Source organism: Psammomys obesus, unplaced genomic scaffold (genome assembly GCF_907164565.1).
Source record: "Psammomys obesus unplaced genomic scaffold, mPsaObe1.curated_primary_1811, whole genome shotgun sequence".
NCBI classification, from domain to species: Eukaryota; Metazoa; Chordata; class Mammalia; order Rodentia; family Muridae; genus Psammomys; species Psammomys obesus.
In genome coordinates, this window is record NW_026585686.1 from 2,106,214 (window position 1) to 2,133,677 (window position 27,464).

Sequence of the window (27,464 nt, forward strand, 5' to 3'; positions counted from 1 at the left end):
TCTATCTATCTATCTATCTATCTATCTATCTATCTATCTATCTATCTATCTATCTATCTCCCGTGTTCAAGCCCCAGCTCTCCCAATACTAAGAATGAAATCTTGTTTAACTTAGTTTAAAACCCCGGGCTCAACTTGATTAGCTCTTTTAATAAGCCTTACTCTGCTCATGTGTTGTGGTTTGTGCACTTGTGTGAAGGTGCACATGCTGGACACACTCATGCAGATCACAGAAGGACCATCTAGTTTTTCAAAGCTTAGGAGGTGGAAGTATCCTGGCTGTTGGAATTTCATACAAATGGAGTCCTGAGCTGGCATGCTCATTTCTGGAAAGCAGCCTTATGTCCTATGTCTTCTGTATCATCTCACCACCAAAGGCCTATCATTTGACTGCCCGGCAGGTACTGATGGCATCCACATGATTGTAGCAATGAACCCCCTACCCAGCTCCTAGCTCCCGCTCTCACTTTGCTACAATTCCTATGCCACAGCATACATACTTTGCACTAGGCTGTAAAATTGGGAATGAGACTGTGTTCCTTGCTTACTTGCCTCCTATTCCCCCAAATGTTACCCCGATCCCTAGAAAGAAAAGCTCCCCTGGGACTTCATTCTTTACTGCAGCCAAAGGAATCTCTTTCGGGGTTCTACAAGACAACAAACTCATTTTTTTTCCTTAGAGATTTTGTATAACTTTCTTTCATCCAGAAAGCCCTTTTCTGTTGGTAACACATTCTGAGCACTGGTCATCATTTGAATTTTGGCTTACAGGACATCACCCCAGAGTGCATATCCAGAATATCACCAAGGCTTTTTCTATTAAATATTTGTCGTATTTTTTTGTACCCAAACAGTTATTACTTATTATTATTATTTTTTTGCTTTTTTTGTGTTTAGCTTCTTTCCCTTCCCTCTTCTCCCTGTATATTTCTTTACATTATTTAGTATCTTTTTGGTGTCAATTATCATATAAGCACTTGAATTACAGTAGTAAAGAAAGCTGTGCCATCATGGATTGATAATTAACAAGTAAATATATGATGTATCAAATATCATAAAATCCTGTAAGTCAAATACCGGAATTCAAGAGGTAGAGAAGAATTGGGGACGGGAGACCTGCTTTAGATGTCATGATCAGGAAAGCTCTCTCTGATATGTACTATTGGAATACAATCACAAATGCATGGACTCTTGTTCCATTCATCACAGTTATTCCCAGCACGTTGATATATATGAAGAGTTGGATGTATTGCTCTGTTAGCCTGATAAATATTGCCTGTATCCCTTTGGTTTCCTAAACAGACCGTGAGTTTCATCAATGGGAAATGAGTCTTCTTTCCACTCTCCTCAGTATCTCGCACAGGAAAGTGGAAAATGAGGAACACGGTGAGCCAGGCTGCCACAGTATACACTCAGGCCATCTTGGAAACTACCGCCTGAGAAGTTGACATGTGCTTCTAAGAATCACGTGAATTCACTTTATGGACTAAAGTTTACATGTAACACCGGGTTAATAGTATCTGAATTTTTATTCATTCTTTGGTAAAACTAATTTCTCTCATGTCAAGTTTTGGCTCTCTTTCTGGATTGACTTATTCTTGATCGTCCAGGATATTTATTATATACTTTAATATTTTGGGAAGTCTAACAGAGCAACTAGCAGCTGGATCTTGCAGACCCCTAGGAAGGTGGATTTGGGCACTAAGCAAAAACAGACTAACTAAACTAACGCTAGCACTGGACATTTCAGCACATCTCTTTCTGAAATTGAATGAGCATTTCTGAACTATGACGACAAAGTGATGAAGACAAGTAATGACACCCAACATCAAAGGGGTCACAAAAAGTTCACAGCAAAGTGTTCCCCATGATGGCCCCATGACTCACGCATGCTCTAAGAAGATATATTTATTCTCCTTTCTCAACTAGAACTTGGCACACCAAATAGAAAGCCAAGTTACAGCCATATTTGTTAGTAGCTAGCAGAACAAATTGCAAACACCATAACGTCAAACATCGGAAACAGAGCCTCAGGTTTTTTTCTCAATTGCATGCAATTAATTGACAATGCAAGTATTTTCAAGGCTAGATCTAAGGAAGAAAATCTTCACGGTGGCAAAAACTGCATCAAGTGTGCATATATACATGCAGGCGAACACTGATACATATAAAAATATGTAAATAACAATGCACCTTGTCTGTCCACAGTCTCTGGTGCATTTCTATCAATACTACCATGTGTCAATCACTGTCCTGGGTGACTGACTCCAAGCCTTACTCTCTGTTGGCGAAGGTCCAGCTTTCGTATCCTTAGCACCTGCCTACCATGTTGAGTCTTCTAACAAGATTCCACTAATCCTTCTGCATCTTAAAGCTGCTGAAGCTAGACTCTCAACACCCACTAAGGTAGAGTTTGCCAAGTGCCTGTTCAGAAATTCTTATTGTTTCTCAAAGTACTAAGCCTCTCCATCTCCTCCTTTCCCCCTCCCTCCTTTCCTCTCTCTCTCTCTCTCTCTTTCTCTTGTTCTCTCTGTGTGTGATCAGAGGAGTATTCAGGAAGCATTGTACATGACATTGTCTTCTTTGAAAGTGAGAACACACAATGAGATGCTTACAAAAGTTAAGAAAAGTGAAAACCCCCAAATAATTTCCAGTTGGGGAATTGTAAAGCACATTCAGGAACAGTAATCAGCTGTTAAAAGGGTGATATGGATCTCTACACACCATTATAAACACATGAAATAAAAAGATAGTCAAAAGTTCTCGGCATAACTAGCATCCCATTAAAAACCCAAATCCTAAGCGTGTATGGCTTTAAATAACACAATAAAATACAGAAAAACTCTAAAAGGATGTATACCAAATCATTACAAGTGACGGTCTCTGGGGAGGGAGACTGGGGACAAGGGAAAGTTGCACTTTTTACTTTATAGATTTGGATATCATCTGAATTGCTTTATAGCCATTTTATTACCTTTATAATAATAAAAAATCAAGTTATATATTAAAAAAAAACAGACATAAAATACAGTGGTAAACACATCTGTTTAGCCTTAACAGAGCACTTTTCTGACTCGTGTGATCACCGAACCTCGATTTGAGGAGCACCCAGCTGTGGCTTGTGCAGGCAATAGTGGCGCGCCTGTGCTCTAGCCTTTCCCCTTGCCTTCACAGCATTTGGGTTTTGAGCTTCTGTGGTCCCTCATACCTGAGTGAAAGAGGTTCCAGTGACCTCGGAGGTTGCCTGGCAATTTGTCAGGACCCCACTGTACTCCAGCCACTGCAAAACTGCAGAGAACGCTTTGAAAATGAAGCGCTGTTCTTGGTACATCGGCAGCGCTAAAAACGCCATGGTGGTTATTTCTACTACCACTGGTAATTTTAGTTTCATGAATGGCTTTGGTCCAAGGAGCCCAGTCATAGGACATGCTGTCATCCCGACAATAACATACCCAAGCGGAGACCCCGTGGGACGTTAGGATACATGGTCACAGGTCAAATAGAGGGTAAAAACTTCTGAGAACAACAGCTGGGTTCAGCCCAGACAGAGGACAGGATTGCCTGCAGGGAGTCTCTGGGAGACTAAATAAATGTAGAGATGCTGCCCGTGTCCAAGCTTTTCCATGGCTCAGCTCATGAGGCAGAAAAAGCAGTAAGGCTGTGGCTTGGAATGGTGTCCTTCTACCCAACATTCAAAGCCATCCATCTCTGGGTGGTAGCGTTCTGTTCAGAGACATTAAATGTTTTGTTTTTTACTTCAACACTGTCTAGTAGAAACAGGTCTGAGAGCTAGGGGGCGATTGCTGGGCCCTCCTTCCCTTTTCCCAACCCTTCTCAGACCAGGGCTCTACGAGGCTCACCTGTCACTGAACTGCACCGCTTCTCCGTTCCTGGTCCAGTGGATGGTAGGCCTCGGGTTGCCTACCGCCTCGCAGTGCAGAAGCACACTCAGGGTCCCGCTGGCTAGCGCCACGGTCTGCCCCAGGTGGGTGACCACCTCGGAGGCCGAGAGCTGCTGTGCTGCCGAGATCTTCCGCAAGATGGTGGGCTTGCGGTGAGGCCTGCGGGAGCCGCCCCCGGCCTCCCCGGAAGAGCTCCTTAGGGAGCTGCTGAGGCTTGAAACACGTTTGTGGGGCGGGATGGCCACGGGAGGGAACCTCTGCTCAGAGGGCTTGTGAAGCATGTCCTGGCTCTCCAGGTGGCTGCGGAAAATGTCCTGGGCCAGCTGTGCCACCAGGTGCTTGCTGTAGAGGTCCCGTAGCTCCTCAGGCTGCTGGGACAGGTTCCTGAGAATGTCATCCAGGCGCTTCTGTTCCGCCACCATGGTGAAGGGGAGGTGCAGGAGGGCCTGTTCAGCATGGGGATCCTCCTCCGAGGAGGCGTTCCTTTCGGCAGAGTCCTGCACCTCCCAGGAGGCCAGGAGCTCTCCTGGCCAGCCGCCCTGCTCCAGCAGCCTAGACACAATGTCATCATAGCGGTTCCCAGGGTCTGCAGTGAGGCCGCGCTTCTCGGCCTTGCTGCCGTTGGAGAAGATGCCATTTTGGTGTTTGTGGGTTTGCAAGGCCTCCTTTGGATTGGCCTTCCTCACCTGCAGGGCCTCCTCCTCCTCACTCCAAAGGCTCAGCGGCCTGGCCACCAGCTTGCGGTGGCCTCCGATGAGCTTAATCACAAACTGCTCCCTGGCGGGCCCTGCAGAACAGGTGTAGATGCCTGCATCTGAGGGCTTGAGGCGGTGGATCTTCAGGTAGCCGAAAGGGGCCACGGTGACATGAGCCGAGCTAATGCTGTGCTGGCCGTCCTTCTCCCAGGTGATGAGGGGCTTGCGGAATCTGCGAGTGGGGCACCGGAGCACCACGGTAGTCTTGGGAAGTAGGTAAGCGAATCCTCCCACCACGAAATGCAGCTTCCTCTGCCTGCGGGTCTGGATGTATATATTCCGTGCAGCTGCGATGTGAGGGCCGTGCTTGGTGGAAGGCCTTCCAGGCCCTGGTTTGAGAGGGATGCAGGACCGAAGGAGAAAGAACCAAGAGCAGGGAAAAGCCAGAGTCAGACAGGGCCACTAGAGAGGTTAGGGGGCAAAAAGCACCAAGGGGCAAGAACTCTTCTGTTAATTTTGGCCAGGACTGTCATTTACCACTGCCTGTGGACCCGGAAGGAGCTAGCTACCACTGTGGATCACTGGGCTATCCCACCTTCAAAACCTAGAGCACTAATGAGGTCTGTGGTATGGGGCAGCCCCACAGGAACTGAAGAGGTGGAGGTGCTTAGAGCCCAGAAGGAAGGCAGTTCTCACTTAAAGCATTTAAAAAAGCATGTAAAGAGAGGCGGGCAGAGGACAAAGAGAAGTGCATTTCCCTGTTAACTGTCTACCCTTCTAGGCTATGCAAAGAACGAGGTCCGTAATGTGAGGGGAGCTCAGAAGTGTTATACCTCTAGGGATTAATGTTACGCAGAGCAAGTGTGTTTAGAGCAGTTTTAAACCCCAGGTTGGATAACATTAGACCTCATTAGGAATAAGCAGCCTTCGGTTTCCAGACCTCAGGATGCCAGAGGGGTGACCTTTGCTCTACCCTTGCAAGCTGTTGTTCCAGGGGAGAGGAGAACTCCACCTGGACACTGAGTGATTAAGAGTCCCTTTTCATCTCCATCTAGGCACTCCAGCCGCAGCTGTCCTTAGGCTCTGCTGTCCCACGATGCCCGCTGCTCTGGGGCTCAGGGGAGATCCTTGCCTAATGGCTATGGCTGCTGTTACGTATGGGCTTCCATATCCCACTCCCAGAACCCCAACGTACTCACTTGCACAGGTTGCCGGCATACAAGGTCTGATGGAGGAAGAGAAAGGCAGGGGAGGGCACAGGGTAGAATTGACAACCGTGGAGACCCCGGTTTTCAGCACCCTCTGGCAAATGGCACTTCGAGTCTGGGTGCCCTCCCCACAGCTCACAGAGCACTGGTGGAGGAAGAAAGGATAAACGTATGAAAGTCCCATTAACTGGAGCAGCAGGTCCCTCCCCGTGTGTCACATGTCACAACCCCTTTGCAGGGTGAATGACCCTCTCAAAGGGGGGGGGGGGGCATGTCAGCAGCCCTGCACATCAGATATTTACATCATGTTTCATAACAGCAGCAAAATTACAGTTATGAAGTGGCAACAAATATTTTTATGGTTTGGGGTCACCACAAGATGAGGAACTGTACTAACGGGTCACAGCATGAGGAAGGCTGAGAACCAGTGGACTAGAGTCTCACGGTTGTTTTGTGTGGTCCCATAAATTCACTATGATATGCCCAAAAAAGCATCAGCCACCGAAAGAGAAATATTTACAATAATGTAGAATATCTGCCTTGCCATGAACTCAGCGGCTGGCTCTTTGATCACCTTCACCTGAGCGGGGATTGGGGGATCAGCCTTACCAGGCCACAGAGAAAAACTATGAAATAAAGTCCTGATGAGACCTGATAGGCTAGGGTCAGATGGAAGGGGAGGAGGTCCTCCACTATCAGTGGACTGGGGAAAGGGCATGGGAGGAGATGAGGGAGTGAGGGCGGGACTGGGAGGGGACAAGGGTAGGGGTTACAGCTGGGATACAAAGTGAATTAATTGTAATAAATAAAAAAATATATTAAAAAAAGAATATGTGTCTTGCAGCCATACTCTGCCCTCCAAACACTCTGCATTACTCTGAATTGTAAGGGTTCCTATGAGCATTTAACCCATTCTTAGATACATGTGGCTTTAGGTTTTATACAGTCATATAAACACAGAGTCCTATGTTCAAGTCTTAGCTCAGTTTTCCAATAGTTGGACAGCCACTGACGCTCTCGGCACTGTTTGTATTTTTATGCTTATTTTACAAGTCTGTGAGTTAAATAAGAGACTACAAGAAAAGACACCCAAACCCAATAAATGATATGCTTCCCGTTGGATAAGTGCTGCCAATCTACTTTGTTCCGGGTGAAATGTCTAGGCTCTAGAAATGGTCTTTCAAACAAGGAGACAAAAAGTCAACTGCACCACTAAAAAGGAAGTAAATTAAAGTAAAAGGAAGTAAAGTAAAGGGAAAAGTCAATCGAAATGACAATGAGGTATCATATCACTTCACAAATACTGGAATGACCATATTAGAAAGAATAACAATAGTAAGTATTGGTGAGGCTGGAGAAAAAAAATGAAAACCCTACTACCCCTACCCCCAACCCCCAACCCTATACATTGTTGGTGGGAATATAAAATGATATGCTCCCTGCCATCCACTTCCAGGCAAATGGGTTTATTAGTTTTGATAAAAAGAAAGTTTACTCTAGGGCCCAGGAATTCTACTCATAGGTGTCTACCTCAGAGAAATGAAAGCTCATATCCATACAAAGACTTACATGAAGATAGTCACAGCTGCACTGCTATTGTTTAACAACATTCAACTACTTTTAATAACCAAGAAGTAGAAACAACTCAATGCCCATTAAATTGTTGAATGAATAAAGGAAGTATATTAACGGAATATTATCCATCCACATAAACAAACATAGTACTTATCTGTGCTACAACATAGACAAACCTCTAGACTATTAAGCTAAATTGAATTTTGTGATAGGTCAATTCTATGTCAGTAAGGTTGTCGAAAGAAGACACAGTAGTTAAGGAATTTAGTAGAAGTGTACCAGTAAGAAGGCAGGTTTTTAGATACTATAAAACGTATGGGTTTTCCTGACCTCTGCTCTGACGATGGGGAGGGTCTGGGTGGGGTAAGGATGCCAAGCAGAGAAAGTCCTAAAACAAAGTAAAAGAAACCAGTGCACAAGACCAGTGTGGGCTTGGGACAAACCCAAGCCAGTTTTACCGACTAGTGGCGGAGGTGAGTGCAGGAAGGAATGTGAGGAGGACTTTGGAGACCTTTCGTTTTCAGACAGGTTTGGAATTGGTCCACAGAACACTGGGAATCCATGAAGGGGGAGTGACATGACGAAAGAGGTGTTTGAGGAAGTGAATCTGGCAACCCTGTGCCGAGGGGAGGGAAGGGAGGCAGGACAGAATGGAGGGCCTCGACAGCCCCTGCCTGAGAGGGTGAAGGCCTGAACCTGGGTCATGGCAGCATGCCACTGGAAAAATGACAATAAAAACAACAGAAAACTATCCCACACTTTGAAGGTTTATATGTGAGGATGTTGAAGTGACACTGATCCGTGGGACAGGTGACTGTGACATCTGCCACCCCAAGAGAAATTCAAGATGCCGAGGACCAGTGCAGGCTGAGAGCAAACCCCTGCTTGTGTTGCCTGATGATCACGGATGCCAGATTCTATCTGACACCTGCTTGAACTTAAATTAAATGACAGTAACAGATCCAAGGATCAGGAGGCATGAGGCAAGGAGCCTGATAGCTTAACATGGCCATTGTAGTTTGGTCAAGTAGAAAAACAGACCAAGAGCCAGACTGCAGGCCGAGGTCAGCTGCGACTGTGGTAGTGTCATCTCTAGCACCCAGCCCCACACCTCTGAAGCAGGGAAGCCAAGCTGAAGCCAAGTCCCTGGTTACCATGGTGAGGAGGTGATGCAGGGGCTGCTTCTCAGGGATGGGGACACCCACCACTGGAGGCCTGTCATCCCACTCCTATTTCAACCACACAGTTCTCATTTTGTTTTAGAATTAAAAATAGTGTGTGCATGCGCGCTTGATTTGTTTACTGCATGTGAGGAAGCCAGAAGATGATATACACTGTTCTATTTTGTCACACCCCATGACTTCCTTCTCTCCCTCACTGAACTTAGAAGCTAGGCTGGTAGCCAAGAAGCCCAGAGCTGCTCTTGTGATTGGGAGGTTAGATCTCACCATTCCCGGCCTCTCCTCAATGCCTGCAATTCCATTCACCAGCCCAGATAGCTCAGAGATTTAGATAAGGGCTAACTCCTCCTAGTTTCCCACATGTGGCCTTTTCCCCCCTGGGGAAAGCAGCCAAGCCTGAGAGGGAACTGGACTACAGCCCTGAGCCCAGCCACTGAAGGCAATGGAGTGCTTACCTAGTTTCTTCTTTCTCCTGAAAGTGATCCCAGAAGATAGAGACCCACCATCATAACAAGAGTTGAGTTTAACTAGACATAAGTACTTCTCATTTAATCAAAGCTCTGCCTACATGATGGACGTTGTTATGTCCATTTCAAAGACAATCAAACTAAGGGTTAGAAAGATTAAGCAATGAGCCTCATGTTATGCAGTCACTAGGAGACAGGGTCAGAGTTTGGGGCCAGGTTTGCTTGTCTGTGTTTCTGAACTCTTAACTCTACTAGATCCTATTCTAAAGATCTGCTTTACTTACTGCTGTCCAGCTCAGTGGATCCTTTCTTTGGTGCTTAAACCACAAAGGGCTTTCTAGAAAATCACTTTTCATGAATGTTCTGTGTTCTGCATCCTCCAAAGGCCACAGATGTCAGGAGGATGGAGGGGGTGGCAGTTCTTATACATATATATTCCCTTCTCCACTGTCCATCCATGACAGCCCATCACCCAAAAGACACTTTACCAGGAGGTTGTCTTGACTACGGCCACTTGGCACACACACCAGGGCTCTTTTCTGTGCTGGCATTTTTTAGTATGTTTTAAAAATATATAACATCACCCAAATCAACAGTCTCCTAGGAAAACCAGCAACAACATGTCTGTGCACACACATTTATACATGCACGTTTTTTCCCCTCTACTCTCCCATTCTTGTTTCCTGCTGAAATACAAATGGTTTCTAAAAAACAAAAATAACCATTTTCCTTTCTGTTCTGAATAATCTGGGGTGAGGCACAGCTAGAGGTAATTTTGCTGATAAATTATGATGGGAATATTGGCTCCTTCACAACCCCAATGCCCTCAGCAGGCACCATCAGATGAACTCCAAACAAGCTGAAAATGTACAAGGTAAGAATTCCATGCTGAGAGGCTGGGCATCTGGACTTTTCTGTCTGGAAGTTAAGTGTTTGTGAGACACACTTTTCAACCATCAGCAGCTCCAGTAGATTATAGACTAAAACGACCATGGGTTCCGAAAGCCAATCTGGATGCTTCTAGGCAAGAAAGAGAAAGGTTTTGCATATGATTTGGATGCAGCAATCTGTTTGCCAGTTGCTGAGTTTGCTTGTTCAGCAATGACTTTTAGACTTCTCTTGTGGAAGACAAACAGGTCTTTGGACCTGGGTAGTTAAGGGTGACTCAAAGAAATTCTAGAGGCTGAAAAAGGATGAGCTGAATCTTTGAATCCAGTTGCAAATGAATTCGTGCCGTGTCAGAACAAGAATTACTTGGAGAAGCAGGTTAGGTGGAGGTGTTCGTTTGGTACCCTAACACCATCTGGAGCTGTGAGCACTGAGCCTTCACGTCCCTAAGTGCACAGCAATGGGGGAAATCAAGTGCTCTTGCTGGGAAGTTGTTCAAGTTTTAGAGTCAGGAAACTTACAGTAAAGAGGCAGGATTTCCTTGGCCTTCTTTTCCTAATAAATCACATCCTTTATTGTCCAGAAACTTGGAAGAGAAGGACCAGGGAGGCCTTGCCCTTCCTGAGCAGAGACTGGAAACATCTGGGAGTAGGACATGGGAGTGGGAGTGTCAGGAGGAGGAGGGGGCTAGCTGGAGAAAGAGGTGAAGAACCTTGTGTTCCGGGTTTGTTCGAGGGGGAACCTCATTTATAATTGCAGGTTTCTGATTTTCAGTTGTTAAGGAAGGGCTGGCTACACAGCCTTGGTCTCCGTAGTGAAACAGGTCCCCATAGCCTAGTTGTTACGCATCCTATATGTTACAGGCCAATGGCATTACAAAGTGCTATTCACACCGTCTGGAGAGCTTTTTGGTCTCTTTTCAATGCATGTGTTTGGGGTGACTTCTCTTCCCTTCCATGCTTTGTGTTCTCTTTCCCTGAGGAGCATACCTACCTCTGACCAGTCTGAGAGAAGCCACTCACTGGGACAGTCGTCTTTCTTGCATGCTTGCTGGGAGGTTGGTTTGGAGGCTGAACAAAAGGTCTCCGGAAGCTCCAGGAAGCTGCCATCAGCCATTCGTTGTTTGCAAAGAACATCCCGTTTCTGAACCCCTCCTCCACAGGTCCTGGAACACTGGGGAAGCAAAAAGGGTCAAGGGTCAGCACAGGCAAGGATCCTGACCACTACCTTATTCTTGTTTGAGTGAATAGTAAGTTTTTTTTTTTTTTTTTTTTTTTGTTGGTTTGATTGTTTTTTTTTTAAAAATACAACTAGGAGTCCAGCCAAAGGGCTTCGTTTCTTGTCTTTGCAGTGAATTTTGTAACCCTCCGCTCATAATCTCAGGTATTTAACTTGAGCATCCAGGAATTCAGGAGCCCTGGAATCTTAGAAATTTGCCTCTGAACTGTGATTTGTAGCTACTCAAGAAAACTGGTTTAAAAGTTTAGTATAATAAAGTGTTCAACATATTTATGATCCAATGAAAATAATCTGTGCAGCTTCCAGAATGAGCAAGAGCGACCTCCTGCCATCAGAATCGACCCAAAAAAATTAATTTGCAGAGTAAAAAAAAAAAAGACTGTCTTCTCCCTCAGTGTGGGAGCACTCACTCAACCACACTGGGCAATGTGAGATTTAGGGGCTGGCTTTCTGAAGAACTCATCTGGACTGGTGATTTCTAAGGGCACTGGGAGCTGGAGGCGCTGAAATCTGGTATGCAAGAAAAATAGCCTCATGTCAGTGGTTTTCAGGGGGACCGCAGTAAAACACTTTGTTTACATGGAACTTAATAGTTATAATCTGGCTGCTTGCGGCAGGAACGAGGCCTCCCGGGGCACAGACTATTGGCTTTTTCCAAGTATTTGTCCCTTCCCTTTTAAGGGCCCTCAGTTTTTAGCATGGTACATGTTTTTTTTTTTTTTTTCTTCTGTATAGGCTATATTTGGCAAACTCCTCTGAAAGCAGACACAGCCACTGGACTGAATGATGGCCAATGGGGTAGATACAGACGGATGTATGCAATTACAAAGGCCTCATCTAAAGGGAGACCAACACCCACCCCCCTGCCCGCAGGGATGGGGATGGTGCGCACGCGGTCTGCAAAAAAGACAGAAGAGGTTTTCTTGTTAACTGCGAAACTCTGCTTGCCCCTGCCTATGCACGATACCTTTCTACTCACTGAAGCCACTGTAGTTTTGAGATTTCTATTACTCCAGTCCAGCTCATATATACCAAACCATGACTTAGCTAGGTTAGGGCAGGTCATCCCAGACATGTCAGGGAACTTTCTGGTTTCTTAGGAACAATTTCTAGTGTTTTTTTTTTTTTTTTTTTTTGTTCTTGGGTTTGTGGAGACATTAAGTCTAGGTCTGAAAGATGGGAGTTCGCATTGAAGGAATGGCTTCAACAGCCTAGATGTCACCCTCCTTGGAGGAGGTCTTATTAGGTAGCCAGTAAGATATTATGGCTGAAACACTGCCCCGCTCTCCCCTCAATCAACTGCTCATATAAGCAGGGACAGGAATGGTAGGACTCTAGTTTTTAGTCAGAGGACTGGGACCCAAGTCCTGTCAGGAAAGCCATTTGGACAACTCCCTAAACCTGGTTCCAGTGGCCCCACGCCTTATAAGATCATTATCCTGTGAAAGATAAAAAAAAATAAAAAGACTTTATACTATTGCCCTGTCTTATAAGAATCAAGTCAAGGGATTGGAGAGATGGCTCAGGTGTTAAGAACACTGGTGGCTCTTACAGAGGAGCTGGAGCCTACATGGCGGCTCACAGCCATTTGTAAATCCAGCCTTACGGTATCTGACATTCTCTTTTGGGCTCCTGAGGCATTGCATGAAGGTGGTGCACAGACTACCCATGCAGGCAGACTACCCATATACTAATAACAATAATACTAATAAATAATAATAATAATAATAATAATAATAATAATGAATGGAGTCAGTCCATAGGTTTGTCAATCTTTAGACAGTAAAATAAACTTCAGGAAATCTGTCAATTCTAGAAGTGTAAAAAAAAGTATTTTATTAATTTATTAATGTATGCATTACCTGTGTGTTATGCACACACACACACACACACACACACACACACACACACACACAGTGGTGTGCAGGTATGCATATCATGGTACACAGGTAGAGATCAGAAGGAAAGTGTGTAGAATTAGTTCTCTCCTTCTGCCCTTAAGCAGCTCCTTGGAACCAAACTCAGGTCAGCAAGTGCTTTTACAAAATTTGCCTAAAAACATAAGTTGATACAGTGGTTTCTGGCCATTGTCACCCTGACCTGGTGAGAGTATTTTTCTTTGCAGGAGTTATTTTGGCCACTGCCCCCTCGTAAGAGCCAAAGTCAACCTGTAAACCCCACCTGCCCACACACAAGGTAACTTTCTGGATTGCTAGGAGCTGTAGTTCTTGAAAAATAATAAAGCCACATGGGAAATCATGGTTTGGCCCTTAAAAAGCCCCTACAACACTTGACTCTTTACCACTTGCTGGGATTCTAGAGAGTGAGTGGACCTGACCAGAGTCCATACCTCAGTATTTAATTAAACCTTGTTTCAAATTTGGCTAAAAATTGTGCAACTGTTTTTTCTCTCTCATGAATCTGAAGATTAACATTTAGAGACCCAGTAAGATGAGAAAAAAAAAAAAAGACATTCCAACTCGAATTCTGGAGCTAGACTTTTCACCACAGGACTGGTATGCTGCTGCCTCAGGGTGCGCACTGTGGGGTATTAATTCAAAGCTCTGGGGCACGCCTCCAGGCTGTCAGATACCCCTGCCCTTTGCAGTGAATGGCCATGCTTGATAAAGGAGATAGCAAGCATTTTTATGGAAGCATCCTTTTGGTAAGTCATAAAAGGTTTTTTTTTTTTTAATAATATATATTTTTAAAGCTTCCTGTATTATTTTTCTGCCTGGCTTTTGGGTTCTGGTTACAGAGTATCCCGATCTGGCAACAGAGAGGATTTGATGAGGTCTATGCAACATGGTCCTATGTGGTTCTGCGTCTCCGGAAACAGCTCCTGGATGCCGCCACTGGGGTATGGAGACAGAAGATCTCACCATCAGTCTCGGTGGAAAAGGATGAAGTGCTGGGTCCCAAGTGAGCTGGGGTGGGTGGGAATGACATAAAATCTGTGTCACAAGATCTCTGGTCCAGCTACGGTTTGGGAAAAGGAGATTTTTCTCCAGTAAGTGTTACTATTCTTTTTGCTGGGCTGCGAGCACCAGGCCAGGTGGCAGTGGGGAGCTCAGGACTCCAAGGGTCAGGTGGTGAGTTGTGTGGCTGCTCTGGGAACAGCTAGATCGGCACTGGGGCAGGCAGAGAACACAGAAGCTCATGGCTGCTCGGTGGCTGGGCCAGCTCTTGGCCAAGATGGTTTTGCAGCCTGGCAGTTGAGTCAGGGGTTCTCTTCGCCGTGTGAGGTTTTAAAACTCAAGTTTGAGATTACCCAGGGTTGAACCTGCTCCATCTCGATAGTCCCATGCCAATATCCCTGGAGGCACAGTCCATGAGCCCCACACCGCCACACCCATTCAGGACAAAGGGAAACATCACAAGGCTCACTGGCTGTTTCCTGGTAATTGAAGTTCCCTACCAGTTTTTCTCTTCTGACCTGCCTCAGAACACTTAGCACTCCCTGGTCAGACCAGAAGCTAAAGTAGTATTCCAGGCCTGGCACCTTGGCGCCTGTCAACAGGATTCTAACATCTAGGCTGCACAACAGAGCTGAGGAAACATAGGGGCATCCCATGACACTGGGGGTCAAGCTGAGTGTTTAGAGAGGTGTGGCATGTACCCAGGAGCCAAGGAGAACTCAGAGAGGACTGGCTACTGATGGGTTCCTAGCATCTGGGTTTTGGGAGGGCTATAGAGCAGCCTTGTATTTGTGAAGAGAGTTTCTCTTGGTCAGACCAGTGGACCTCTAAATGACTCCAATTGTTGATATAATCTTGTGGGGTTTTGTTGCTGTTGTTGTTATCATTTTGGCTTTGTGTCCTTGTCTTCTATCTGTACCTGTCTTTCAGACTCAAGGTGACTGACTGGATGGATGATAAAACTGATAAGCTAGATCACTGCTCCAAAGGTCACTCCAGAAATGGCCGGTGCTTTGGGGACATGGAGTTTGATAGCGTTATGTTGCAGAGTGCAATGCCACGGGCCAGGGTTGGGGCTCAATGGGCAGCTGTGAAGAGAATCCCCTGTGCTTAAGCTTGTAGGTGGGTCCCACTGCTGCTGCCCTTCTTCAGCACTGCAGCTGCAGCACCCATGTGAACGTGGGCTACAGCTGCAGCTCAAGCACCATGCCTTGTAACCATTTACTCCAGCAGCTACCAGCGTGGCTCTCTCTTGCAGCTAGCACTGGAGGAGGTAGAAACAATTTCTCTGTCTCTTTTGTGTGTATGGATGGGTCTGCGACTTCTGATGTGCCTCTAAGTTTTGTGGCAAACAGGAAGCTGAGGTAGAATTGCATCGGGCTCAGTTGAATGTACGGTGGCCACGGTGTATCTCCGACTGGTTTTGAATGTGCCGCCAGCTCCTAGGGCTCAGAATTTATCTCTGAGCTTTCTGACCACAGGAACTAATGTAAGAGGAATCCAAATCCATTATCCAATATGGATAATATTAAAGTTAGCTTATGTTGTTCTACTTTAGTGAAAAGCTGGCTCTAGAATGGGGTTATGGCTCACCCTTTTCCAGAACCAAGCATGTTTTTAAAGTCTCTATGTCTGGAGTCAAGAGCTATGAAAGAACGGCAAAGCAGAACAGCTACAGGAATTGTTGGTTTCATTTACTTGCTTAAAACTATTATATGAACTTCCTATGTTTAAAAAAAATCTGAAAGACCTGTAACAAATGTTAATTTAAAACTTACAAAATGGGTTGATAATTAGAAATCTACGCATAGATAATATTAAAGTAATGATATGACATGATTTAATTTTGGGATATAAGCAATACGTGGCTTGCTGCCATCTTTAGGCAGCCACTTGGCTGTTAGCCGTCTTTGCTAGGGTTGGAGAGGAAAGACGGCTTCACTACCATCTTGATTATGGGCAACTATGTGGTATGGGCTGACCAAGGAGACAACAGGTCTCTGAGATAGTCTGGACAAGAATAGATTTTTTTTTGTGTGTGTGATAATTCCAGTCCCATCCTGAAAACAAGGTTTATAAAAGGTAGGATTTAAAAACAATGCTTGTTTAATAAGGTATTAAAGATGTTCCTCCATGTGTTAATATATAAGAGTGTACCTTACTGGTAGCCAAATTTTGTAACATAAGAGTAATCCAGATAGTATTGGCTTTAAAGACATAGAGTCATGGAGCCTCCTAGACTCTAGAAGGCAGGCTATACATACTGCCAAGGGTGAGACCAGAGAATGACCCAAGCTCCCTAGAAAAGCCAACACTGTTGGAGCTTGGCTTTGCCTTGTGTAGATTATGCTGTAGCCTGTATCTTCACTCTTAAAGTAAACAGGTACTTTATTTTTGATGTTGTAGGAACACATGATTGAGAAATTTTAAACTTAAAGAGGTAATTTTGGAGTTTTACCAAAAATTTAAATGAAAACAACAACAATAAACCCTGCATATTCAGGAACAACTTTGAAAAATATGTAAGCTTAAAAGGCTATGTGACATTTCAAATTTATAGAATATTTATTATGATGTCTTAATAACTATGTGACATTGATAAGTACATAAGTGAGAGGCTAAAAATTAGGGCCACGGCTATGAGTGCCAAACATTAAGCATCAAGTCTGAGTCATGCAGCAAGACAATGACCTAAGCAGTCTAGCAGAAGGGTCTCTCCTTACCTAAGATCTACTCAGACTAACAGAGTCTGATTTAAGGATGTATGTCTAACCACCTTGTTCTTGCTAACATTGTTAAGCTGTGGTTATTTTGCTAAACTGAGTCCTACAAGACACTGTTACGTTCCATAATGGCACAAGATATAAGGACAAGGAAAGTAAAGTTGCCAGTCTTCCTGCAGACTGTTCATAAGAAGAGCTTCAATTTAGAAATTGTTATTTTTGTTATAAACTGGCCAATATGATTAAGCTTTAATATGTTCAGAACTATACTTGTATCCACGCCAAGTACTAATGAAATTAACTATAGAAAAAGCTTTATTTAGCCTCCTGTATATGTTTTCAATGTGTAACCTAAAGCAAGTAACAAAAACAAAAACAAAAGTCCCCTTCCCCCCCCCAAAAAAAAACAAGGAAAGGTTGTTCAGCTTATATATACTTAATAGATAATGGTCTTTAAACAGGATCTTCTGAATATGGAATATGGAATTTAAGATGTTTAAGCTTACTATGACAGAGACCCCAGCTCCTAGCAGTGACCTCCTGCTTAAGATCTCTGAGAAGTTGATGGGGTGCTATGTTGGCTCCACTTCGATTTCATTAAAGCTAACCACTGGGAAAAACTCCCTCAATGAATCACCTGCTGCCAGGACTCAGCTCACACTGTAGATAATCAGGGCACTGGAGAGCTGGTTGCCCTGCTTTGCTTAGACAAAGTAAGGCCAGTTCTTCCCATGTTCCTCCTCCACAGGAAAGCCTCTCAAGCTGGGCGACCGAAGACTGATGCTACCTTGGTATCTCTGCCTCCAAAACAAAGCCATAGAGTCCACAAGAGCCTGGATGGCCACTTAGGTAATGGACTCATCTGTCAGTGTAGTTGATACATAGGCCATTTGGATTGTAATTCCTGCTGTAATTCATCCTTCTCAGATTTCTGATTGCGTTTATGACCACACTAACTGTAGCTTTGTCAGCAGCAGAAAATCAGCTTCTACCTCCAAGACTTCAGCCACCTTATCACTTTATCTAAAGTTACTAGGTCTCTTGTTAAGGAAAGGCAGGCAGGTTTGCCTTGCTAACAGGATTCATATGAAAGGACAAACGGGTTTCAGGCAGAACTTTGCACTAAGTGAACGTACCTTGAAATGACTGTTCTCAATAACTTCTCATGTTTTTGACAAATAATTAGATGGAAATGAAATGTTCTAAGGTATATAAAGGTCTGAAGGTATGAAAGCTTAATGAAGTTCTGATGCTATAAGAAAATGTTTTAAGGCCTGTGAAAATGGAAAATGTTTTAGATTCCTCATTCCTTTTATGTTACCATTATACTATGATTTCAAAAACTTGGAGTTTTAACATTGATCAGTGGAGTTCTGATAAGCTTGCAGAACACTGACTACTTACTATTCAGTCACAAGTTCAAGATTTAAAAATGTTTTGATTGTCTAAATATAGACTTAAAGATGCTCCCCATTCTAGCTCTCTGGACAGAGGCAAAAATGCTCATGCTTCCTAACCCAAGCAATAGTTTTTGCTAAGATTCGAAGGTGTGAGTCTACTCTAGCTACTTTACAATGTGGAGTTCTGTACAGGTTAATATATCTAGAACTTTTATCTCTTTTTATAAGCTAAAAATTCATGTAAGCTTCAGGGAGTCAAAGAATTCATAAACTTGCATCTACCTGCCACAAGCCAAATGGATTCCAGATAAATACAGCTTGTCTTCCCACCTGCCTATCCTGAGAATAGAGTCTCTTTCCTAGTCTTGAGACCCCTACCCTTTCCCAAGTACTAAGATTAAGGGTCTGAAAGTTCCAAACATAAGATTTTCTTTCAAGTTTCTAAACTGTAACTTGTGTCTTTAGCCTATATTTGTCTCAGAAGGTTTCCGCTTGGCTGACAGACACCATCCAGGGATCACCTGTGGATTGCAAACTGCTGTGCTCTGGATTTGCTGAAAGCTGATGTAAACCAGCCCATCATACATGACTGCTCCCTGCCTCTTCATCTGGGTCAGCTAACCAGATAAATACCCAGTTGCCCAGCCTTTGACCAGCTTTTCAGCCTTCCTGGCCCCTGACAATGATGCTGCAGTTTCAGCTGGAAATGCTTACAAAGAGAACGTGTGGTCCCTTGCTGACATGCAAAGTCAAAAGGAAACTCCTTGGCATAGGGAACAAAATGGCTACCTGTAATGCCGATTGGCATGCCTGGAAAGGGGGCCTAGATTTATCAACAGGTAGGTTCATTAACTGAAATAGTTCCACAATATGATAGGGCACTCGGCCTGCTTTATTCAGAGAAAAGAGATGTTACATGGCTTTAAGAATACATTACTATTTTTATATAAACCATTCAGGATTATAGTCTGGCTGTATTCAAAGACATATTACAAAAATGGGACCTGAGGTGAAATAAATGACTGGTGTCCTGTTCATTTCCAGGCTCCTTCTAGTTAGTAACTCTAAATCACAAGGCATTTGGCCCTTCTGCGCTTGCTAATTACTGTTGGCTCTTGCATCAGCTAAGTGATAATTTCTGTCTGGGTACTCTGAAGCTGATATTAGATCCCAAAATAAACGAGTACCCATCACAGAGTCAAGGATTTTTATCCATGTTACAACTCAAGGGGTGGCATGTAGGAGTCAAGGTCCCCACCTGTAAGCCTCACCAGCCCAAGGACAAGGTAGCATCCTGGAACACTGGGAATTGTAGTTCTTGAATAACAACAAAACCACATGGGAAATAAGGCGGTGGCATGGTTTTGCCCTTAAAAAGCCCCTACAGCATGTGACTCGATGCCATTTACTGGGATTCCAGAGAGTGGACCTGACCAGAGCCCATCCTGGTCAGTATTTAATTAAAGCTTGCTTCAAATTTGGCTCAGAATTGTAGCACTGGTTTTTCTCTTGCAAATCTCAGGACTAACATACTCTTACCCTAAGAGTACTTTATACTGCTGTATAATAAACTTCACCTATTTTTTTCTACTTGTTGCTTCAAGCCTCTCTTCCTACTTCTTTCAATATAGACGACAAGGACTCCTCAGTCCTTGTGGAGGGGAGTCCAGAGCAAGATCCCAGGACAGGTCTCAACCTGAGCTTTAAAAGAGTGCTAATGCCCAAGCCGAATTTTAGACGATCATCAGAAATTCTGGTATGTTCATTCTAGCTTCGAGCACCTTCTCTTCTTTTTACACATGACTTCCTAGGCCCTTCTCTGTTAGATACTCCTAATGTGGCAGAGCCAAGAGAATCTCTTCAAATTAATGTGCTGCCACCATTTCAAATCAGAACAACACAAATACAGAAGGAAAAGCTGAGGCCCAGGGAGGCCTCTTGGCTCCTGTGTAGTTTGATTGCACTGTGAATGGTTTGAGGCCATGAAGCTATTGGGAAGTATTAGAAGGGCTATAGACTTTTTTCTAGAAGGACTTTAAACATAGAGTCTTCCAAATGGTTGGGAACAATAATGAACAACATTTTAATTTACATTGAAATATTTAAAAATTAAAAATAAAATAATTACATTGGGTTCCATAATAAAGAAAATAAAAATTATAGCTGGAATAATAAACAACCTTTAGTAACTACACTATCAAGTAAATCTTATTCCTTTGCAACAGATAAAGAAATTAAGGCCTGGGGAGATGAAGTTACACAATTAAGGCCACACAGTGCTGGAGCTGGTTCATTTCCAGTCATTGCTGGAACTTCAACAAGTCCATACCAGCTCAACAAGTTCATATTGACTAGTGGGCTCTGGACACAGCTTCAGAACAGGCCTAAGCTTAGCCTACCTCCCCATGATGGCAGCAACTCCTCTTTGCTTGCAGAACTGAGGGAAGTGACTTGCACCTCTCCTTAAGGCCAAGGGTGCAGGCTTCTGATGTCTTCAATGGAGGGTTGCTTTGGAAGGCAATTCTTAGTTCTACCCTGTGATTATCCTTGTTGAGTAGGATTCAGCCCAGGATCTGCGTTTGGGAACCAGCATCCTGAAATACTTTATTTATATGTTGATGACCCTGGAAACTTGTTCTGCCTAAGCTTTTTCTATTTGTGAGCTGACATATACATGAACGTAGGTCCTATATAATGAACTGCCAGACCTTATGTGGTGGTCTTCTGAACACTTGATAATGGTCATAGAACCAAACAACTCCTTCTAAAGGATTTCTGGAGTCTTTTGACTTTGACTAATATGTGGTCTCCAACTTGTGGAGTGTATTTTCCCCATAATGCCTTGCACCTGCTGGAGAAGTACTCTCCCACTGATCTGCAGTGCTCACCTAGAGCTATGGCTTCTTTGGGGGCTCTGGGTGTTTTTGTGGAATTTTTAGACGAAAGGGAAACATTTTACTTCTTGGATATAATTCAATAAACCACTAGAGGACTTCTCTCTCACTCATGGCATACCTGCACTGTGCCCAGTAGTGCCTTCTGTGAATGCAAGGCCTCAACAAATGACTGTAGCACTAAAGTTGGTTCTCAGTACAAATTTGAATTAGTGGCTAAGAATTCCACTTACTCAGAATGTGCTTGTTATTATGGACAACTAAAGTTTCACCTTTACTTGTACAGTCCATCATATAATTTCTTAGATTTAACTTTTTATTCCTGTCAACTTTATCTTCTCTACCCAACCAGAAAGACTTTCTAATCAGATCAGTTATAAATTTTTAGAGTTTTAATATTTCTTCAGAATCCTTTCATAACTAGACCATTAGCCATGAAGATTAATGATGCCGAAAGACTGCCAGACGGACCATACTCTTTGTAATGGTTTCCATTCTGTGAATTACTAAAAGATTTTTTTTTATTCATAGCTGTTTCAAAGAATTAAGTTTATTGTGATAAAATTTTTGATTTTAGACTTTGTTTTCTTCACTATGATAAAATAACATGCTTACTTAAAATGTAGATGGGTACCTCAACTTAAACTTGTCCCCAGCAAACTCCTTTTAAGTTTCATTTGTACAGTTTTGTGTATTTACAGACTGCGTACATACACTCATGTGCTATAGTGTGGTGTGAAGGTCGGAAGACAATTTTGGGGAGTAATTTCGCTCCTTCCACTATGTGGGCCCCAGCAATTGAACTCAGGTTGTCAGTCTTGACCACAAGTATCTTTGTCCATTGAGTCATTTTGCTAGCCTCCAAACCAAACTCTAACCTTATTCTAAGTTGCTCTTCTTTGTCTTCCCAATCATTTAATGATGTCGGGTGCTGAATAAAAGTACATTTGAATTTTCTTTTTCTCATCATCTCTCATTTAACATTAATTTATGAACAATATTATATTTATATTATCTGTAAAACATATAGACTACACCACCTATTTAGACTACTGTAAACTTTCCTAACCGTTTTCCCTAACTGTTTCCCACTGATATAGTCTAAGTATTTTCTCCCTCTACTCCCTAGCCTTCACTCATACATGAAAATCATAACTCTAAGATAATTTTATTAGGAATAGATATAATGCTTCCTAGTTGAGCTGTGCAAGGCCCTGGGTTCCATCTCCAGCAATGCAAAAACAAAATCAATCAATCAATCAATCAATCAATCAATCAAACAAACACATACACATACAAACAAACAAAAAGCTTCTTTTGGGAGCTTCCTAGGCCATGAGGATGAGGCTGTCATGAATAGGTCTAAGATCCAGAGACCTATTCCTTCCACTATAGAGGTGAATGGCTAGAATGGTATCCACAAACTAGGAAGAGGGTCCTCACTAGACACCAAATTTTCAGACATCATGGCAGTAGACCTCCTCGGCTCCAGAACTATGAGAGGCACATTTCTCTTGTTTGTACTCTGCTGAGTGATTGCTATTCTGTTCTGGCAATCTTAATAGACTAAGGGATTGAGTCCTTAGTTTTCTTAGCCAGGACCTTGCAGAATATTCCAAGGTGGTATTTTGAAGAAAACTCTTCCCTCCCTCAAGTGGCTGCTACAAACTTCCTAGTTGGACACAGCTGGAAAGCACAGGAAAAGAACTACTGGAGTAGTATTCACAGGCTACCCTACCCCCCTCAGTCTGAAGAGGGGAAGTGGGGAGAGAATGCATAGAGATGGGCAGTAAAAAGTACCCAGAGAACTCTATGTCCCCCTCAGTCTGTGATGAACAGTAGCAAGAGTGATGCTTTTAAAACATAAAGCAGATCCCACAATTTCTACACGTAGAACCCTCAAATGGTTTTACTTTGCAATTAGAATGAAAGACGTCATGGTCTAAGCATGTTCTACACAACCCTGGTCCTTTCCCTGATGGAACTTAAGAGACTGTCCAGCTTGGGCCCCTTCCAACTTTACACAAATGTAAGTACCAGGCACATAAAGCACGGTCCCCGCACAGTTCCATCTAGGCAAAGACACAGTTGTGACTAAGAGCACGTCTCTGTGGCCTCTTCTCTTTCTGCACACACCAGCTGCACTTGTTCCAGTTTTCTTTGTTCCTCAGGCAGGCAAAGCTTTTGATGCATTCCACTCTGAGATCCACACTGCTTGGGCTTTTCTGATCACTGAAGTTCCACTCCGTTCTCAACCACATGGAGAGCTCATCCCTAGCCCTCCTGACTAGAGTAGCCCAAGCAGTTACTACTCCACTATATCTGTGTGTCTGTCCAGCTATCCACTTAGCTGTCTAGTGATTTAGTAGTGCTAGAATTGAACCCAGAGCTTCTGCATGCTTACCAGATATTTTCCTGCTGAACTATACCCCTAGACGGCATTTTGATTTTAAGATAGAGCTTTCCTCCTAGTGTTGAGACTGAATCCAGGACCTCGTGCTTGTTAAAGAGCGTGCTCTGCCATGAAGTCATATCCCCAGACCCAAACAGCAGTTTTAAATAGGTCTTATTCTTTCAGAAATCCTCATCTATCAACATGTTAAATATAGGAAGGAATAAATTTTCAATCCTCACTCAGAAAGGCAAGGAGGATGGACATCAGAAGAGGGAGAAAACAGGGAGCAGGACAGGAGCCTACCACAGAGGGCCTCTGAAAGACTCTACCCTGCAGTGTATCAAAGCAGATGCTGAGACTCATAGCCAAACTTTGGGTAGTATGCAGGGAATCTTATGAAAGAAGGGGGAGATAGAAACACCTGGAGGGGACAGGAGCTCCACAAGGAGAGGAACAGAACCAAAAAATCTGGACACAGGGGTGTTTTCTGGGACTGATACTCCAACCAAGGATCATTCATGGAGATAACCTAGAACCCCTGCACAGATGTAGTCCATGGCAGCTCAGTGTCCAATTGGGTTCCCTAGTAATGGGAACAGGGGCTGTCCCTAACATAAAATGATTGGCCTGTTCTTTGATCACCTCCCCCTCAGGGGGGTGTGGCCTTACCAGCCCACAGAGGAAGACAATGCAGCCAGTCCTGATGAGACCTAATAGACTAGAATCAGATGGAAGGGGAGTAGGACCTCTCCTATCAGTGGACTGGGGGAGGGGTATAGGTGGAGCAGAGGGAGGGAGAGTAGGTTTGGGAGGGGAGGAGGGAGAGAGCTACAGGTGGGATATAAAATGAATAAACTGTAATTAATAAAAATAAAATATTATTAAAAATATTTTTTGAGGCACACAGGATCCTCTTCAGTTTGGATACATACTCCAACAATAAGCAAGAAGCTGTGTGTGAAAAGTTGTCAGATTCCAGGTATTCAGTACACACTTATTAAATGTGTCAATAAAGGGGAAACATAGGCTGGTTTTTGCTCTCCTTCACACTTAAGAAATATATGGTGAAAATAATTTGTCTTGCTTCAGCAATCTTGTAGTGTAAGCACTCACTTAAAATAAGGGGTAGGCATATCCCAGATGGGCCCTGATTAAGGTAATTCTCTACAATCCTGTGCAGAAGTATGTAACGGCACAAGGACAAAAAGAGTTGTAAGAAAGAATTTTAAGATCATCTGGATGGTTTGCATACCCTAAAGCTTCAGGGAGATTCTGAACACCCACAAGATAAAGACCAGACTCTAGAAAATGTCTTTCTGGGCCCTCACACCCTAGACTATGGTGATCTTTCTGGTTTATTCTTTGAGACTCTACCATATGCGATGGCGCTAGTTGTGATAGACAATTCATCTGGGCACACAGATTTTTCTGCCTAGGCCTTTGGTCACATTGCTCACTATGCTTTTCAGTTCCTTGCTCATGCATACACTCCTAAGGTATCCTAGAAAGCCCAGTTCACAGACCACTCTTCTAAGCCTCCTCAATCCCCTGTGTGTATTGGCAAGTGGTTCCCTTCTACCACACCCTGACTTAGGATGGGTATCTTATCTCTTCTGTAAATGCTCATAGTTTATGTGTCTGCTATTTCCTCTGCCTCCCTGAACACATCTAGGATTAGGAATCTTCTGAGAAAAGGGAATTATTCATCTGTGTACTCCTCTGTAAAGAGCATGTGTCTGGCAAAGAACACGCACTTCATCATTGTTTCCTGGATTGATGATTGGGTGAATGAAAAGGCTCTAAATGCAGATGTTGCAAAGACGTAAAGGAAACAGCTGTGACAGATCCTCTTTTTATCAGACTGTTTGATCACTGCAGGAAGCTGTGTTCCCAGTCAGCAATTTGATTTGGCTCTTCTGCACATTATGACATTCCAGGCATGGGTGAGGACCAGCTCCATCCTTCCTATCTATCTATCTATCTATCTATCTATCTATCTATCTATCTATCTATCTATGTTCTGCTTCTATTTATGTTCAGATCCTGTTCCTAAAGGTTGCATCATATTTGCTTAATACATTTCTCCAGTATAGATAAAAAAGTGTTTATAGATTTCTAGAATCCATGGAAGATGAAATTTTGCATCAGAAAAGGCTTCAAAGTCTGTGGTAACTTTGTGACCATATTGAGATGACACAGTAAGGCTTCAGTTCTTTAAGTGAGAGGCAGTATGCAAAAAGGAAATGTTTACAGAAGAAAGAAAGCAAGGGAAATTTAATAAAATTAAATGAAAAATATTTGTCTTCATGAATCATCATTTAAAATCATATTCTGGTATGAAAGGTAAATCTCTGGCAAGGGGTACTTTAAAATAGAAGTAATAAAAACAAATAATAAAGATACCATTTACACTGTATATATTAGCTGCCATACATGATTCATGGCAAGGTTGTGGCTTCATTATTTTTATAAGAAATTTAAGAAATATACAATAAAGAGACCACTTAAAAGCTGTATTTCTATATAAAAATACGCTCATGTGACCTGTATTTTCAAAGATTTCTCCATGATTAGCATGTCAATAAATCCTGCCTGCACTGATTTTTTTTTGTAATGTTTCATTTGGTAGTTTAATTTAGAGTTGAGTTCATTTCCTTGGTATTTCAAATCATATTACTGCCCTTAATGCAAAATGATGTTTATTTTCTGTTTTTAAGATTAACTTTCCAGGTTTAACATGGCATGAATTGCTTATTATGCTTATAACTCATTTCACCTATTTCTTTACTCATTCACTCTTTTACCAAACACTTGGCTACCCACTGGGTACTGGGTTAGACACTGGGGATTTTAGATGAATGTTAAGTGGTTATTATATTACAGAGATCTGCCATCCTGTGAAGGAGAAGACTACTGAAAAACATGATCAGTTTTGCAATGCGAAACTACATTAAAGAGTGCAACCACATCTTTAGGGAAAGGTTGGAGGCAGTGCTGCAGAAGAAGCATCATGAATACTTAGCTAGGGAGACAAGAACGGGGGATGGCAGCTAAGCACGTGGGGATATACCCAAGTTACGCCTGATCATAGCATGACCGCAGAGCTCTGAGTCGGCCTGAGGATGAGGCATGGGGGTCATGAGACTGCAAGGCCAGGTGAGGGGCAAATAGTGAAAGGTCTTTGAATATTATCTTAGAATCATAAGGTGTCAGTAGGGGTTTTAAAGAGAGGGATAGCATGATAAAATTTGTAGGAAATGATGTAGGTGGTATAAGTCAGATGGTTTCAAAGAATACTGCCCAATAAAATATTAATTGGTATCCTCTGTGTATCAATTTCCTCTGAGAAAAAAAACTGTCCAATTTGGTGTGGGGGAAGCTTGTTAAGACACAAGAAATTAAAGGAGAGGTACAGCAGTTGGATATTCTAAGAGGTCGATATGGGGATGGCTGTGAGATATGATGACATATTCTATCCTGCAGTAAAGCTGTTAAGCTCAGGAAATAAACAATTCAAGAGCTTCAGGAAGTTTCTGAAACTGACCAGATTGATTAGCTCCCCTTCCCCCACCAAGCATAAGGATTACTGAGAGATATTCTCAGATAAGCTGAACTTCCTGGAAAGAGAGACCAGCCCAGTGGCCTGGTAGAAGTTCAGATCCACTGAGCCACGTGGAAGGAATACTTTCCCACCTTTTGAAATGACAGCAGGCTGGTAGCTTTGGTGAGCTGTCGCCCATGCTGGGGTGGATTTTGCTTCCATAAGTAACCTTTCACCCATATTCCTATAAATAACCCCAATCAAATTCATTGTTTCACCAAGTTGGACTTTCAGTAGTATTAGTACTTGGGTCTATTGCTGATTCCAATTAGTAAGTAGATTTTAGTTCACATCTCTCCGGAAAATGTCTGTCACTTAGCAGTGTTCCATGGAGGAAAGGCTTTGTCAGATTCGCCCATAAAGCACTGCATATTGTAC

General features: G+C 43.2%; 1 protein-coding gene and 1 long non-coding RNA gene across 2 annotated transcripts in view; one reads left to right on the forward strand and one right to left on the reverse strand.

The window, feature by feature from the left end:
* The window catches only part of Adamtsl1 (ADAMTS like 1), a 398,322-nt gene that overhangs the window by 89,195 nt on the left and 281,663 nt on the right, over positions 1–27,464 (reverse strand). The window contains exons 17-19 of the mRNA XM_055629652.1: positions 10,910–11,089; positions 5,797–5,950; positions 3,861–4,986 (exon numbers count right to left, since the gene is read on the reverse strand). Of these exons, the coding sequence (XP_055485627.1) occupies positions 3,861–4,986; positions 5,797–5,950; positions 10,910–11,089 (1,460 nt within the window). The remainder of the gene's footprint in view (positions 1–3,860; positions 4,987–5,796; positions 5,951–10,909; positions 11,090–27,464) is intronic.
* Positions 13,950–19,712, forward strand: LOC129693061 (uncharacterized). Its single transcript, XR_008722816.1, has 4 exons — positions 13,950–14,015; positions 15,004–15,195; positions 17,545–17,645; positions 18,662–19,712. It is a non-coding gene; the product is annotated as an uncharacterized LOC129693061 (long non-coding RNA).